At 43.3% G+C, this 14,876-nt stretch overlaps 1 protein-coding gene across 2 annotated transcripts in view; it reads right to left on the reverse strand.

Moving 5' to 3' along the window:
- Positions 1-14,876, reverse strand: part of LOC147693446 (uncharacterized) — a 436,409-nt gene that overhangs the window by 58,435 nt on the left and 363,098 nt on the right. For both annotated transcript variants that reach the window (XM_086933728.1, XM_086933729.1), the window contains one exon: positions 3,626-3,855. In XM_086933728.1, coding sequence (XP_086789854.1) covers positions 3,626-3,855 — 230 coding nt within the window. The remainder of the gene's footprint in view (positions 1-3,625; positions 3,856-14,876) is intronic.

Here is a 14,876-nt window from a genome sequence, read left to right on the forward strand (position 1 = left end):
TCGGAATATTCGACTATCATAAATGCAGGTTCATCGGATGCCTTCATATTCAAAGCGTTGGGGCTCATGAACACAAATATCTGCATAACACCGCATTACAGACAGTACCTCCAGGAAAAAAACAACTAACGAAAATCCAATAAACGTGGAGTACCACCAATTATTCGATTTGATGTGCAGAAATAGCTCAAACTACCCTTGATTGGGGATATCTTACTAGATATTGTTTTGATGCACTAACATGAACATCTAAATGAATGGCCGCAGTGTAAGACTGGAAGACTGACCTTGATGCATTTTACAAACCCATGCAGCTATCATGAGAGGCAAGTACAGCTCAATTATTTTCCAGGCTTATGCGAGCCGGTCCATGGTAGTAGGATGACAGTGATTGTGTAAAGCTAGGTTTGCGTGTGCAGTGGTAAGCCCGGAAGTGGGCTAGATTGTGGGAAGGGAAGTCCTTCCTGACAAGAGTTATAAATTGGATGCCATACCTCCATAACAGTCAGGACTTGAAGTGGAAAATCATTACAGCTGGGCCTGTAAGTTATTAAGTTATAGGGAAGGAGGTAGGAAGAAATGGAGTCACGAGGAGCAGAGTCTTACAGTCAACGTGTACATATAATTAAAACTCTGCCACAAAGCAATTGGCAAAAAGTATTCATGACAGTAAATCTATTTTAGAATGGTACATGTAACAGCACTGCTATACGGATCTTTGTCTGCCCAACAAAATCCAGTAGCAGTAACATCACTGTGGTTAATGGATTTGTTGGAGAACTGTGGCAGTTTAATCATAGGTTCGACTCATTACAAACGAATTGAACAAGTGAACATGCCCGCTACAAAGCAAGTTTAACTTGCAGGACACTCATTTTGCTATTTTATGTAGATATCTTCATAGTTTAGTTGCAGACTAGTGTTGCAATCCCTATAGCTTAGTGAGCATAGTGAGTTAAGTACCTGCCTCAGGGAGCCTCATGCAAACCATAAGCCACAAGTTTAGAAGTTCTTTTCCTCAATCTTTACTTATCTTAAGATTACCCCCTCCCCAAAATCCTCTGGTATTAATAGTTAGTAAAGTGCCATATAAATGGTTTTTAGCACAATAACACACACTTCTAGCAGTGTGGTAGTGCATGCTGAACTCCTATATAACACTTGCACAAGTCAAAACCATGCGGAAAATCATGACTCGTCTACGATGACACTGAATCAAGGTGTTAGTCACCAAACTACCTCTCCGCCGACTGAATGAGACAGGAGAAAAGAGGGCAGGTAGTCCTTTAAATGACGCATTTAAGTTAGGCGTAGGTAGAACTGCAAATACGAAAACTACCACGTAGTTTACAAATTGCACATGTTCACTGGGGCCTGCGCGGACCTGGCTCAATAACCACTGCACACTCCCAATTTCAATGCGGTCAACATGCATAAATATGTCAATTCCTTTTACCCAAGAAATGTTTGCGCGATTGCTAGAAAACTAGCTCTCTCGAATAAGCAGGTAACTACTCTGGCTGAGTAATCTGATTGACAGGTGTGCACCCAGCTCATTTGCACAATTCTTAATGACAAGTGAACTATGCATTATCGACTCGTTTGCACACCGCCACATTCAGTTGCCCTAACACCAGCTAGATACTTTGGGAAGAGCTTCTGCACATTCCATATCTGTCAACGAGCACAGTCCACGAGGAGCAGCTTCGTGCAACTAGTATCCACCCATAAGAGAGGTGGCACTGGAGAGATTACAAATCCTAATGGCAAAACAATTGACGCTGTAACCTTGCGCAAAATGTAAAATATACTGCGAACACCACCGACTAAAACCAATAACGACCCCGATACATAGTGGAACAGTAACAAATTATAAGCCGGATACAAAACACATTATTTCTGTTCCTCGCCATTTTAACAACCCTCTTCACTATACACTGAAATAAACCCCGCCGGGTAGGTTCGTAGCCTGCAATATAAACCATTCCGAAATGCCCACATGTCAACGGCTTCTCCCCTGTAAACGCAAAACCCACTCTCTGAAGCTAAATTGAGGATGGCAAAAGATTTCACTTACAGGCTCAAAGACGCCCGCCTACTCCACAGAGAGGGCAAAGGATGCCAGGATTGTAGATAAGGACCTGAATGGGGCGTAAGACTGGACCGGACATCAGAGGGTACATTTTGTCAAAACTACTGACAGCGCATAAATTCCCATTGTAGACAGCTCATAAAAATCCACTTTTTACCAGGGCAAATGCCAGAGATACTAATTATATACGATGTATAAACTATGACTGCTTATACAGCTAGTACACATTGAAAATGCTCATGTGATCTTCCAGGACCTGCAAAGGCTCACTTCCGTTCAATTAGGAAGAGAAGAGTACTAGGCAAGAACGTCTCGGTAACAGTCACGACGTATACTTTTCTGTTTTTCTGCCGGCCCACTTGGACGGGCTCGTCTGACTTCCTTTTGGCGTAAAAGGTTTATTTTCTTTATGGCACCATGTGTTTGGCCCCATAAAGATAAGAAAACTTTTACGCCAAAAGAAAGTCAGACGAGCCCATCCAAGTGGGCTGCCAGAAAAAGAGAAAAGTGTACGTCACAGAATGCTCTTTCCCAATAGCTGGCCACCGTTTAGCATAAACGGTGACGCCAGCCAATGGGAAAGAGCGGCAGGGCCTAAAGCCCGTAACTGAATGCTCCTAAAAAATATAAAATCTCGCCAGCGAGACTGCGCATGTGCGCAGCCCACGCAGGCGAAACCTAAAAAAAAAAAAAAAAAAAAGAACATGGGCTGTTCAAGGAGTTTGAGGCGCAACAAGGTAAAGGATGGGAGGTGCGGATGGGTGGGAGGGAACGGGGTGGGTGAGGGTGCAGAGGAGGAGCCTGAGGGCTTAGCCCAGATAGGCCTTTCAAAAATATACAAACTAGGGAAGGGAGGGGAAAAGAAGGGGTGAGCTTGGCGAGAGGGATGCAGCAGCAACACCGAGCAGGAGGCAGTGGATTTATTCTATGAAGAGAAGCAGCACACAATGCAAAGAGCTAGAAATCATGTGCACTTCCATTGACCGCTAAAAGAAAAAAGAAGTTCCTTAATGGAAGCTGCAGAAGGATAAAAGTCAGCCAATATACATGATCATAAGGAGGCGAAGCACCAGGGAAGGGTCAAATACAAGAAGAAGGATTCAAGCCATTGAATAGGAAACAAACACACGAGACTGACAAGAAACCCAAATAATAGTAAGCAATGGGTGGGCTACAACACTGGTTTTGTTATGGTCGTTCCAGCTACAGACAGACAAAACTTGTCCGGTAGGAGAGCCCTGCAAGGGGGCAGTAATGGTGGTAAGGAGTGAAAATGAGAGTAGATTCAGGGTTAGACGAGGAGCTACGGAATGGGCTTGAGTAGGAGTCTTCTCAAGCGATAGTAGAGTTGTAGTTTTAATTTAGAAGCTGGCAGCTTTATGGTGAAAATGTCATTGTACAACTTCTAGTCCCACACACAACTCAAAGCAGAGATGTCTCCTCCTAGTTGAGCTTATTGCGTATCCATCATTTAGTCTCAAGAAACCCCTCGAGATACGCATGCAGTCTACAGAAGTTGTGCCACACTCTTACCTGTGAACATCTTAGTGACGGCCTTGTTCTGCCGACGCGCCGAACACACCAGGAGCAACCAGGACGGGAAGAGCTCGTGGTGGGTGGACAGCAGCTCGGCGATGGTCCCGCTCTTGCCAGACGGCTTCCAGTCGCCATCTTTAAAGCAGCTACATTCGTCCACGGAGTCCACCAGCAGAAGCAGGTTTTGGGAAGGCGGCTGGAGGTCCAGCAGAGGTAGAAGAATAACTCTGAAAGGTAAGTAGGAGAGATCAGGAAAGCACGTCATCTCTGCAACAGCAAATATGGCCAAAACCGTTCATGTATGTTTTAATAGGAGGTAGGTTTCTAACCTCATTAAAAATGTCTCTAATTGGGGACACCTGCTTTGTCTTTAATTTTTAATATTCGAAAAACCCAGCCAACACTGAATAAAATAGACTAAAAATATCTAAAAAAAAATATGAAAACAGTGAGCAATATAAACCCACAAAGCACAAACTATAGTATAATTTCAAACAATTTAACAAGGAATAGAAGAACACAATTAATGTTTAGGACACTCATAAAACAAACAAAACACTGAAACGTAGAAGAGGAGAGAAAACCATTCCAGACACTGAGGGTACTAGCTTGGAACACTTGAGCAGTAAAGTTGCATCTCGAGGCATCATGATGAAATAATTTCAAAACATGCAAAAACCTTCAGAAATGGGGATATGGGGACAAGGGGATAATTTCACATTCAGAAATTCGTAGGAACAGAAGAAATATTTTCATGGTAGTTCTGGTTTCTATGCTTCTTTCTTTCCTAGTGGTTGGGACTGAGAAACTGTCCACGAAAGATGCGGTCACTTAACAATTTTCACAAGGGGGCATCCAGCAACTTTCCCCCCCCAAAGCGCAGGACCACCCTCTTCCCAGGCATCACCACCAACCCCAAGCCAGGTTCCCACATGGCTTCTGCCACATACGGTTTCACGTTGGCAAGTGCTCAACCAGGGGGTGTATGGGTGGAGCTGTGAAGAACCGTGGATAAACCCTAAAGGAGCCGGACTCTACAGGAAGAAACTATTTTTAATACGCTGGCCTTCCTGCTTTCCCGTGACCTCAACTTGGGGGGGGGAGAGGGGGAGCGATCACGATATACCTGGTGTCATAAGAATGGTTTAATAGCAAAAGGCTGCATCTTTGCATACAGATGCAGCCTTTGATTAAAGCTTAGAAAAGGCTTGTATATGCGCCCGCGCGGTTGCCCGACAAATCTCTGCGATGGACACATGCCTATGGAAAGTCAACATATAGTCATAGAAGGGTTCTGAGTGGCATGTGATAGACAACGAGGGCAACGCTTAGATGTTACTGAAACAATATCCCCTTTACCTGCAGATTCCCACCTATACTTTTATGACATATATGGAGTCATTAACTTTACACTTTCACTAATAGGCTTCAGGAATTTTGTAAAAGTTTGGTTGTCTTCTTTTTGTAATATTTTTTAAAGAAAAATCAAACAGTACAATGCTTGTGAGGGGTGAGTTTGTTTGGAACTATGCTCAGGGTGTCAGAGTGGTATGTTACTTCTTTAGTCGCCGGTCACTTCCGACTTTAGTTTTGCCTTCTTACTTCTGTTTGCCATATGGAGTTGAGCAGGTGAACACTGCCACTTCTCAGCAGTGGAATGATGCCTTGTTTCACTGTTGAGGTGTAATTACAGTCAAACATCCAGACTTTGAAAACCTTGTTAACAGCAGTCTCTGGATGTGGCGCCCGTATGGACCAATGTTCCTGCTCCAGTGGATGGATCAGGAAACCTTGAATGAAGTCAGCTGCTCTCCGCTTATGGGCTTTCGATACACTCAGGACTGTCCACCTGCTAATGTTGGCCTTCGACGCTGTGGGGACTTGGATACAAGCTTCCTGAATCGGCGTTGAGGTTGTACAGAGAGTTTGTGGAAGAAGATCTAAAAGACGATGAAATTCCCATGCTGATGTCCAAGGTCTTGGTATGAAGGAGTTAATTGTGTCCTTCAATGGATCGCCTCTCAGGGCGCCCTATTCACATAGATCGAGTTAGACCAAAATTCTAACTTTAGAACCTATGTATGAGTTTATACCTGAAGTCTAACTTTGGATCTATTGGCTAACTTTACAACTTTTCGGTATTCACAAAGGTAAGTTACTACGAGGACGTTTAGTACAAGTAAACTTACTAGTAGTAAAGTTATTACTTGTAAAATTCCTATTAGTAAAGTTACTAGTAGTGACTTGCCTTTGGGAATACCAAAAAGTAGTAAAGGCGACTTTTGGTCTAACTTTACCTTTGTGAATGTGGCCCTCAGTGGGAGAGATATGTGGAGCCGAACCCCCTAATTCATAGAGGGCTTTGGCAAGAAACTAGATGAGACTCAAAGATGATTATCGAAGCGTGTTACGCACTGAATGATGTTTTGTCATGTTCACCAGGGACTATGCTTTATTACTAGTTGCCGAAGTACAGGTAAAGTAGCACGCCCTGAGGAGAGCACTTTCGTCTACACTTTTGGAGCCGAGTTGAAGCCAAATTAAATGGTATCTGCAGTAATCGTACTCACCTCTTAAGGCAAACCAGAGGTACTACCAATTCTAGGGCAAACTAGGAGGCATTGCCAATGTTTATTTTTATGGGCATTGGAAAGTAGGCATGTTGGAGGTTTACTGATGAATTTGTAAATCATGTTAGCTGGATAACCAGCGTGGTGCGAGGACCTCCTAGAGGAGAGGCAGCGAAAGAGCTCTTGTGAGCTTTTGGATCACAGACCACCGCCACTCCCTTTCTCTTCTCTATGGGAGAGCCTGCGGCAAGGGTTGCAATTGCTGCCAAAGGTACAATGGTACTGGGGTGTTGTACATGCTCCAAGTACAGCGACATCAAGTGTTTGCCTCTCACTGCTTTCACCATAAAAACAAAGTTTGGAGCCATCCAATTGTTCCCAGAATGTAAGCTAGCCGAGAGGAATGCCACTTGTGGTCTTAACCAAAGTATCGAAAGAAAAAAGCAATACCAAGATACGGCATACCAAGATACACCTTCAAAAAAAGTAAAACACCACATTAGACAGATCTATCAGCCCACATGTACAACACAGAACCCAAATGCCAGTTAAGGCCCAGATGATGGTTCTACACTAGAAAGACGGTCAGATTTCAAGAACAACAAAAGACATTACAACATCATAAGCATGCAACAATGCACAAAACATAACATAATTAATAGCACTAGCACTGACCTAACTAACCGCTGGGCAGCAGGCAATTCACCAATTTCCGTAACCAAATAATAAACCTCATCGCACACACTTTTGCCAGACTATATTCATACATTAGCAGCTTAGACACTGACACCGAACCATCTAACACAATATGTTATACACACAAACATCTCACAAAATGTCTTCAACCACCTAACAAGATGTCTTATCCATTCAACCATTTAACTAAATGTCATATCCACCCAACCATCTAACAACATGTGTTATCCATCTAACAAGATATATTATTAATCTATGAAGATCTGTTATCCATCCGAACATCGAACAAAATGTGATATCTATTCAACCATTTAACCAAATGTCTTATTCACCCAACAATCTAATAATCGGTTATCGATCCAACTATATAAAAAGATGTGTTATCCATCTATCAAGATGTGTTATCCATCTATCAAGATGTGTTATCCATCTATCAAGATGTGTTATCCATCTATCAAGATGTGTTATCCATCTATCAAGATGTGTTATCCATCTATCAAGATGTGTTATCCATCTATATCAAGATGTGTTATCCATCTATATCAAGATGTGTTATCCATCTATCAAGATGTGTTATCCATCTATCAAGATGTGTTATCCATCTATCAAGATGTGTTATCCATCTATCAAGATGTGTTATCCATCTATATCAAGATGTGTTATCCATCTATCAAGATGTGTTATCCATCTATCAAGATGTGTTATCCACCTATCAAGATGTGTTATCCACCTATCAAGATGTGTTATCCATCATTCAAGATGGGTTATCCATCTAACAAGATATATTATTAGTCTATGAAGATCTGTTATCCATCCGAACATCGAACAAAATGTGACATCTGTTCAACCATTTAACCAAATGTCTTATTTACCCAACAATCTAATAATCGGTTATACATCCAACTATATAAAAAGATGTGTTATCCATCTAATAAGATGTGTTATCCATCTATCAAGATGTGTTATCCATCTATCAAGATGTGTTATCCATCTATCAAGATGTGTTATCCATCTATCAAGATGTGTTATCCATCTATCAAGATGTGTTATCCATCTATCAAGATGTGTTATCCATCTATCAAGATGTGTTATCCATCTATCAAGATGTGTTATCCATCTATCAAGATGTGTTATCCATCTATCAAGATGTGTTATCCACCTATCAAGATGTGCTATCCACCTATCAAGATGTGCTATCCATCCAACAAGATGTGTTATCCATCCAACAAGATGTGTTATCCATCTAACAAGATGTGTTATGCATCTAAGAAGATGTGTTATCCATCTAACAAGCTGTGTTATCCATCTAACAAGCTGTGTTATCCATCTAACAAGCTGTGTTATCCATCTAACAAGATATGTTATCCATCTAACAAGATATATTATCCATCTAAGAAGATGTTATCCATCCGAACATCGAACAAGATGTGTTATCTGTTCAACCATTTAACTAAATGTCTTATTCACCCAACAATCTAATAATCAGTTATCCATCCAACTATCTAAAAAGATGTGTTATCCATCTATTAAGCTGTGTTATCCATCTAACAAATTGTGATATCCATCTAACAAGATGTGTTATCCATCTAACAAGATGTGTTATCCATCCAACCATCTAACAAGATGTGTTATCCGCCTAACGATCTAATAAGATCTGTTATTCATTTAACCACCTAACAAGATGTCTTAGTCATCTAACATGATCTGTCATCCACTCAATCCCCTAACTAAATGTCTTAACCATCTAACATTATCTGTTTTCCATCTAACAAGATGACTTAACTATTTAACAAGTTCTGTTATCCACCCAACCACCTAGCAAAATGTGATGTGGCACTTCTGCAATCGAATCTGATGCATAGACATCACCTTACAGGTGCAAAACAGCACAATCTTCAGCCTGAATTGCACAAAAGGCACTTAACACATCATCATACGACAACGATAAAATGGACCTGGAATGAAGCCTTGAAACAATGTGCGACTAAGCCAAAAAATTCACAGAACTCTGATGTAATGACAGTGATGAGTAATACAACAAATAAGGTCTAGTATACAAACACAATTCTTCTTTTTGAACCTTTCATCCTCCTGCCAAACCAGCATGGAGCTAAGGTTCTGTTGTGTTCCTATAAACAGATGTGGTTGAAGATTTTCAAACCACCTTCTGCAGGTTTCCTTTGGGGTACCAGTGATGTACAAAGTGGACCTAGGTGTCCACAAATGCCTGCCTAGGGTGCCCAAAAGTCTAAAAAGCTACGGTCCAGACATTCTTGAAGAGCCTACATCCTTATGTATATATTTGCTGTCATGGATACACATGCACAGTGGCACAGAATAGTACTTAACAGATGCAAGCTATCCAAGCTTCCAGCTGCACCACTCTAGAAACAGGTAAAGATCATGGAGCAAGCACCCCCCACGTAGCACAGGAAGGCGCTTTCCACTTCTTGTTTTCTGAGGGGCTTAACAAAAGCATCTTTGCATTTGCCCGAACTTCAGCAACAAATTAAATACCCATGGTTACAATGAAAGGAAAATGCTACTTACCAGTATGCATCTGTTCTTGGCATGTAGAGCGGCAGAGTTACACACTGTGCATAGATGGCCACCTAGTGTTGGGTCCGGATGTTTGAAGTTTGTTTTTGTTGTAGAAAAGTCTTTTGAAGTCACGGGATATGTGATTCCTCCTTTGAATGATACTGCGCATGGGCATCGGCTCCATCCCCAGATTGTTTTTCGCCATTAGGGAAGTGATGGAGCTGTACAAGAATTAGTGATGTCCATGTGATTTGTATCTAATTAAGATAATACTGGAACAGATAAAGGTAGCCGGGGAGGCGGGTGGGCGTGTGTAACTCTGCAGCTCTACATTCCAAGAACAGATGCATACTGGTAAGTAGCATTTTCCGTTCGAGGCAAATGTGCTGCAGATTACACACTGTGCATAGATTGTATAGCAGTACCCACCTTTACCGGTGACCACCCGTATCTGTTGCAGTTGTTTGAAACAGAGTTTTCAGTACAGCCTGGCCCACAGTGGCTTGTTGTTTAGTCTGCACATCTACACAATATTGTTTTGTGAATGTGTGCGGTGTAGACCATGTAGCTGCTTTGCATATATCATCTAGGGGAATGTTCCCTAAGAATGCCATTGAAGCCCCTATTTTCCTTGTAGAATGGGCTTTTGGAGGAATTGTTAACGTACGTTTGGCTGTGTGGTAACATATTTGTATGCATTTAACAATCCACCTAGCTATCCCCGATTTTGATATGGGGTTGCCTTTGTGTGGTGGTGAAAAAGACAGGAAAAGTTGCTTAGTTTTACGAAAAGTTTGTGTCCTTTCTATGTAGTACAGTAATGCTCTTTTGACATCTAAAGTGTGTAGAGCTCTTTCTGCGACTGTTTGTGGCTGCGATAAAAATACGGGCAGCTCAACAGATTGATTTAGATGGAATGGGGAAATTACTTTTGGAAGGAATTTAGGATTAGTACGGAGAACCACTTGGTTATGATGCATTTGCAGAAAGGGTTCTTGAATGGTGAAAGCTTGTAGTTCACTAACTCTTCTGAGAGAAGTAATAGCTACTAGGAAAGCTACTTTCCAAGTTAGGAATTGCAATTCACATTTATGTAAGGGTTCAAAGGGAGGTCCCATTAACCGTGTGAGAACAATGTTTTAAGTTCCACACCGGTGAAGGTGGCGTTCTGGGAGGGATTATTCTTTTGAGTCCTTCCATGAAAGCCTGTATAGCTGGTACTCTGTAAAGAGATAGATGTTGTCTATTCTGTAAGTATGCTGCAATGGCAGCAAGGTGTAGTCTGATAGACGTGTAGGCTAAATGACACTTTTGAAGGTGTAATAGGTATCCTATGATGTGTTGAATAGACACATCCAAAGGATTTATGTGGTTGTTTTGACAGTATATCACAAACCATTTCCACTTAGCATAACATGCTCTAGTAGTGGGACGTGTAGCTTCTTTGATAACGTTCATACATTCTGGGGCAAGGTTGAGGTAACCGAATTCTATGACTTCAGGAGCCAGATCGCTAGGTTGAGCTGAGCTGGGTCCTCTTGTCTGATCTCTCCATGGTTCTGTGTTAATAGCGTGGAGATAGATTTAGTTTTTGGTGTGGTACCACAGATAGTTGCAGCAGTGTGGTGTACCACGTTTATCTGGCCCAAGTTGGAGCAACTAGAATGAGTGTTAGGGAATGTTCCTGTAGTTTGCGTACCACTAACGGAAGTAATGGGAGAGGAGGAAAAGCGTACGCAAATTGTCTAGACCAGTTCATCCATATCGCATTGCCTTTGGACAGCGGGTGTGGATATCTGGCGGCGAAGTTTGGGCATTTTGCATTTTCGTGGGTGGCGAAGAGGTCTATCTGTGGTTGTCCCCACATTTGAAAGAACGGATGAAGAACTTGCGGATGAAGTTCCCACTTGTGAATCTGCTGTGTTTGTCGACTTATCAGATCTGCCAGGGTGTTTTGTACTCCCGGAACGTGTTGGGCTAAGAGGAAGCTCTTTAGTGGTATAGCCCATCTCCATATCTGCTGTGCTAACTGAGAGAGCTGCAGAGAGTGTGTTCCCCCTGTTTGTTTATGTAGTACATGGCTGTCATATTGTCCGTGCGGACTAACACAGCTTTGCCTGATACATGTGTTTGAAATGCTTTTAGGGCTAGAAAAACAGCTAGCAACTCCAAGTGGTTGATGTGAAGTAACTTTTGTTGCGGTGTCCACCTTCCTTGCATGGTGTGATGCAGTAGGTGAGCTCCCCAGCCGGAGAGCGACGCGTCCGCTGTCAAGATTATTTGAGGAACTGGCTCTAGAAACGGTCGGCCCTTTGAAAGGTTTTTGGTGTTCCACCATTGCAGAGAGCGATGAGTCTGACTGTCTACCAACACTAGGTCTGTTAAATGACCACAAGCCGGGTTCCATTGGCATGCTAGGCACTCTTGAAGAGGACGCATTTACAGTCTTGCGTGAGGCACTATGAATATGCAAGATGCCATCATTCTTATGAGCTGCATGAACACTCGAGCTGGAAGCGAGTGTTGTAGTTTGAATTTTGTTAGGAGAGTTTGTACATTTGTTATCCTGGCTGGAGAGGGATAGGCTAGTGTTAGTTGGGTGTTTATTGTAGCGCCCAGATATTGTTGTATGTGCGAGGGTTGCAGATGTGACTTGGTGTGATTTACTGTGAATCCCAAGTCGTGGAGCAGTTGAACTGTAGCGTGAGTGTGCTGTACACACTGGCTGTATGAGCTGGCTTTTATGAGCCAGTCGTCCAGGTATGGGAAGACGTGAATATGCTATCTTAAGTGTGCTGCTACCACTGCTAGGCATTTGGTAAACACCATTGGTGCTGTTATGCCTCCGAATGGGAGCACTTTGAACTGGTAGTGCTGCCCGTCTAGCACAAATCTGAGATATTTTCTGTGCCCTGTGTGGATAGGAATGGGAAAGTAGGCGTCATTGAGATCTAGAGTGACGAGGAAGTTGTTTTGTAACAGGAGCGGAAGGACTTGTTGGAGTGTGACCATATGAAAATGGTCCAACTGTATGTAAATGTTTAGAGGTCTGAGGTCTAGTATAGGCCTTAGAGATCCGTCCTTCTTTGGGATGAAGAAATATAGGGAGTATACTCCTTTGTTTTGCTGATGTATTGGAACTATTTCTATTGCATCTTTCTGCAGGAGGGATATTACTTCCTGTCTGAGCAATGTCAAATGTTCCTGTGCCTTTGGACGCTGCCTGGGTGGTATGTTTGGGGGGTGGATGTTAGTTCTAGACAGTAACCTGACTGAATTATTTGAAGCACCCATCTGTCTGATGTGATGTTTTCCCAGGCTGGTAGGTATTGTTGGAGTCTTACCCAGACAGGAGTGGAATGGGGCGGGGAAGGGCAGGGGAGTCATTGGGCAGGGGTAGAGGCAGAACGGGAGTTGTTGTTTTTACCTCTACCCTTATTGTTGTTACCTCTGTAACCACCCCTTTGGTAGCCCCTACTATAGGTGGATTGTGTGGGGGCTTTGTATGAGGTAGAAGGTGTGTCTGAAGAGTATGCCCTAGTGGCGTCTCTGTAAGATGAGCGGCGAAATGAACGCCTGGGAGCCTGCGACTGCAGGGCTCCCATAGATTTGGCCATGTCTGTATCCTTTCTCCTCTTTCCAAGGGATACATCTACATTGGGTTCGAATAAGTGTTGCTCATCGAAGGGTTGGTTCAGTATAGCACTTTGGACTTCAGGTTTGAAACCTGATATGCGTAGCCAGGCATGCCTACACAGCAAAACACTGGTGTTAACTGCCCTGGAGGCAGTGTCTGCTACATCAAGTGCACAGCGAATAGAGGTGTTTGTAATATTTTTCCCTTCCTGTATAAGCTCATTTGCTCTATCTTTGTAGTTATCAGGAAGGTGCTGCATTAATGATTCTAACTCGTCATAATGTGCCCTATCTCTTGCCAATAATGCTTGTGTATTGGCAATACGCCACATGTTTGCTGCTTGAGACGCAGTTCTTTTCCCTGATGCGTCAAGGAGCTTAGACTCTTTAACTGGGGGGTGCGGGGGGGAGCTTCACCTGATGTTTGTGAATTTGCTCTTTTGCGTGCATTGGAAACCACAAGCGAGTCTAGTGGTACCGGGCCTTTAATATATGCTGGGTCTGAAGGGGCACCCTTATATTCTCTCTATTCGTGGGTTAATGACCCAAGTTCTAACTGGGACTTTGAAAACTTCAGCAGCATGCTTAATCACTCCTTTAAGCATGGGTAAAATGGATGAGGATCTTTGTGCATTATCAAAAGTATCCATTAGGAAGTCTTCATCTACAGGGTCTGTATGCATGTCCACCCCATGATACTGTGCAGCTCTGTTTACTAACTGATTAAAGCCCATAGTGTCTCCTGCTGGGGAAGGCCTAGAGGGGTATATGTCGTCCTGAGGGACATTTGGGATGTCTGGGGTGTTATAATCATTCCACGGGTCAGGTGAGTCTGGAGGAATATATGGATCATCTACTTTACCCCCTATATCATCAGAGCTATCATCCTTGTTGTCATCATCTGGTATGATAGAGGATGTAGGGGAATGTTGTGGTAGGGGAACAGGTGGTGATGGCATAGGTGAAGGAGAAGGGGAAGGAACTCTCAGAGGAGAGGTGCCATGTCCTCCTTTTTTGGATGAGGAGCTGGTGCAGGTGTATCCAGTGGTCGTTTTTTTTAACTTCGCATTAGTCGACCAGTTATGGGATCTTTAACCAAAGTCTTTTGTGAAGGGTCTGGGTGAAACAAGTCCTCTGCAGGAGGCCGATCTTTCGGTGCGGAGGGAGGTTTCGGCACCGAAGTGGTTTCTTTTGGTTTTTTAGCAATGTCTTTAATAGGAGAAACGGGAGTCTTTTACGGCTCCAATGATTTTTTCGGCTCCGATGATTTTCTTGATTTGATGCATTTTTCGGATTCGAAGGTTTTTCGGTTCCGATGGTCTTTTTGAATCCGAAGCGTGTTTGCTTGGTTCCGACCTGGGATGCGGTGCCGAGGGAGTAGTGGTACGCTTCGGCGCCCATGGTTTCGATGTCGGTGTGGCAGGTGATGTTGTCTTTTTCGGTGCCGGTAGGTGTGCACCGGCACCGTGGGGAGGCCGACTCTAGCCCGAGTCGCCAGAAGGCTTAGCTAGCTTCTTAGCCGGGCCTGAAGGTGGGGCATTAGAAGCAGTGTCTTTGTGTTTACCCGAGCCCGAAGGTGAGGGTGTGACCGGAGCCTTCTTTGGATGTGTCAAGGAAGGGTCGGGGTCGATGGTCTTACTTACGACCCGCTGTGCTGGAGTGATGTCCTCAACTTCGGAATCTTCTGCCTCGGAGTTGCTGTCGACGCCATGTTGTTCTGGGACGTCGCCGCCCTCTTCGAAGATATCGTCTGAATTGGATCTGAAGATCGAGCCATTGCTCTCCTAACTCTTCGATCCCGGATC

This window comes from Lissotriton vulgaris, chromosome 8, assembly GCF_964263255.1.
Source record: "Lissotriton vulgaris chromosome 8, aLisVul1.2, whole genome shotgun sequence".
Lineage (NCBI taxonomy): Eukaryota > Metazoa > Chordata > Amphibia > Caudata > Salamandridae > Lissotriton > Lissotriton vulgaris.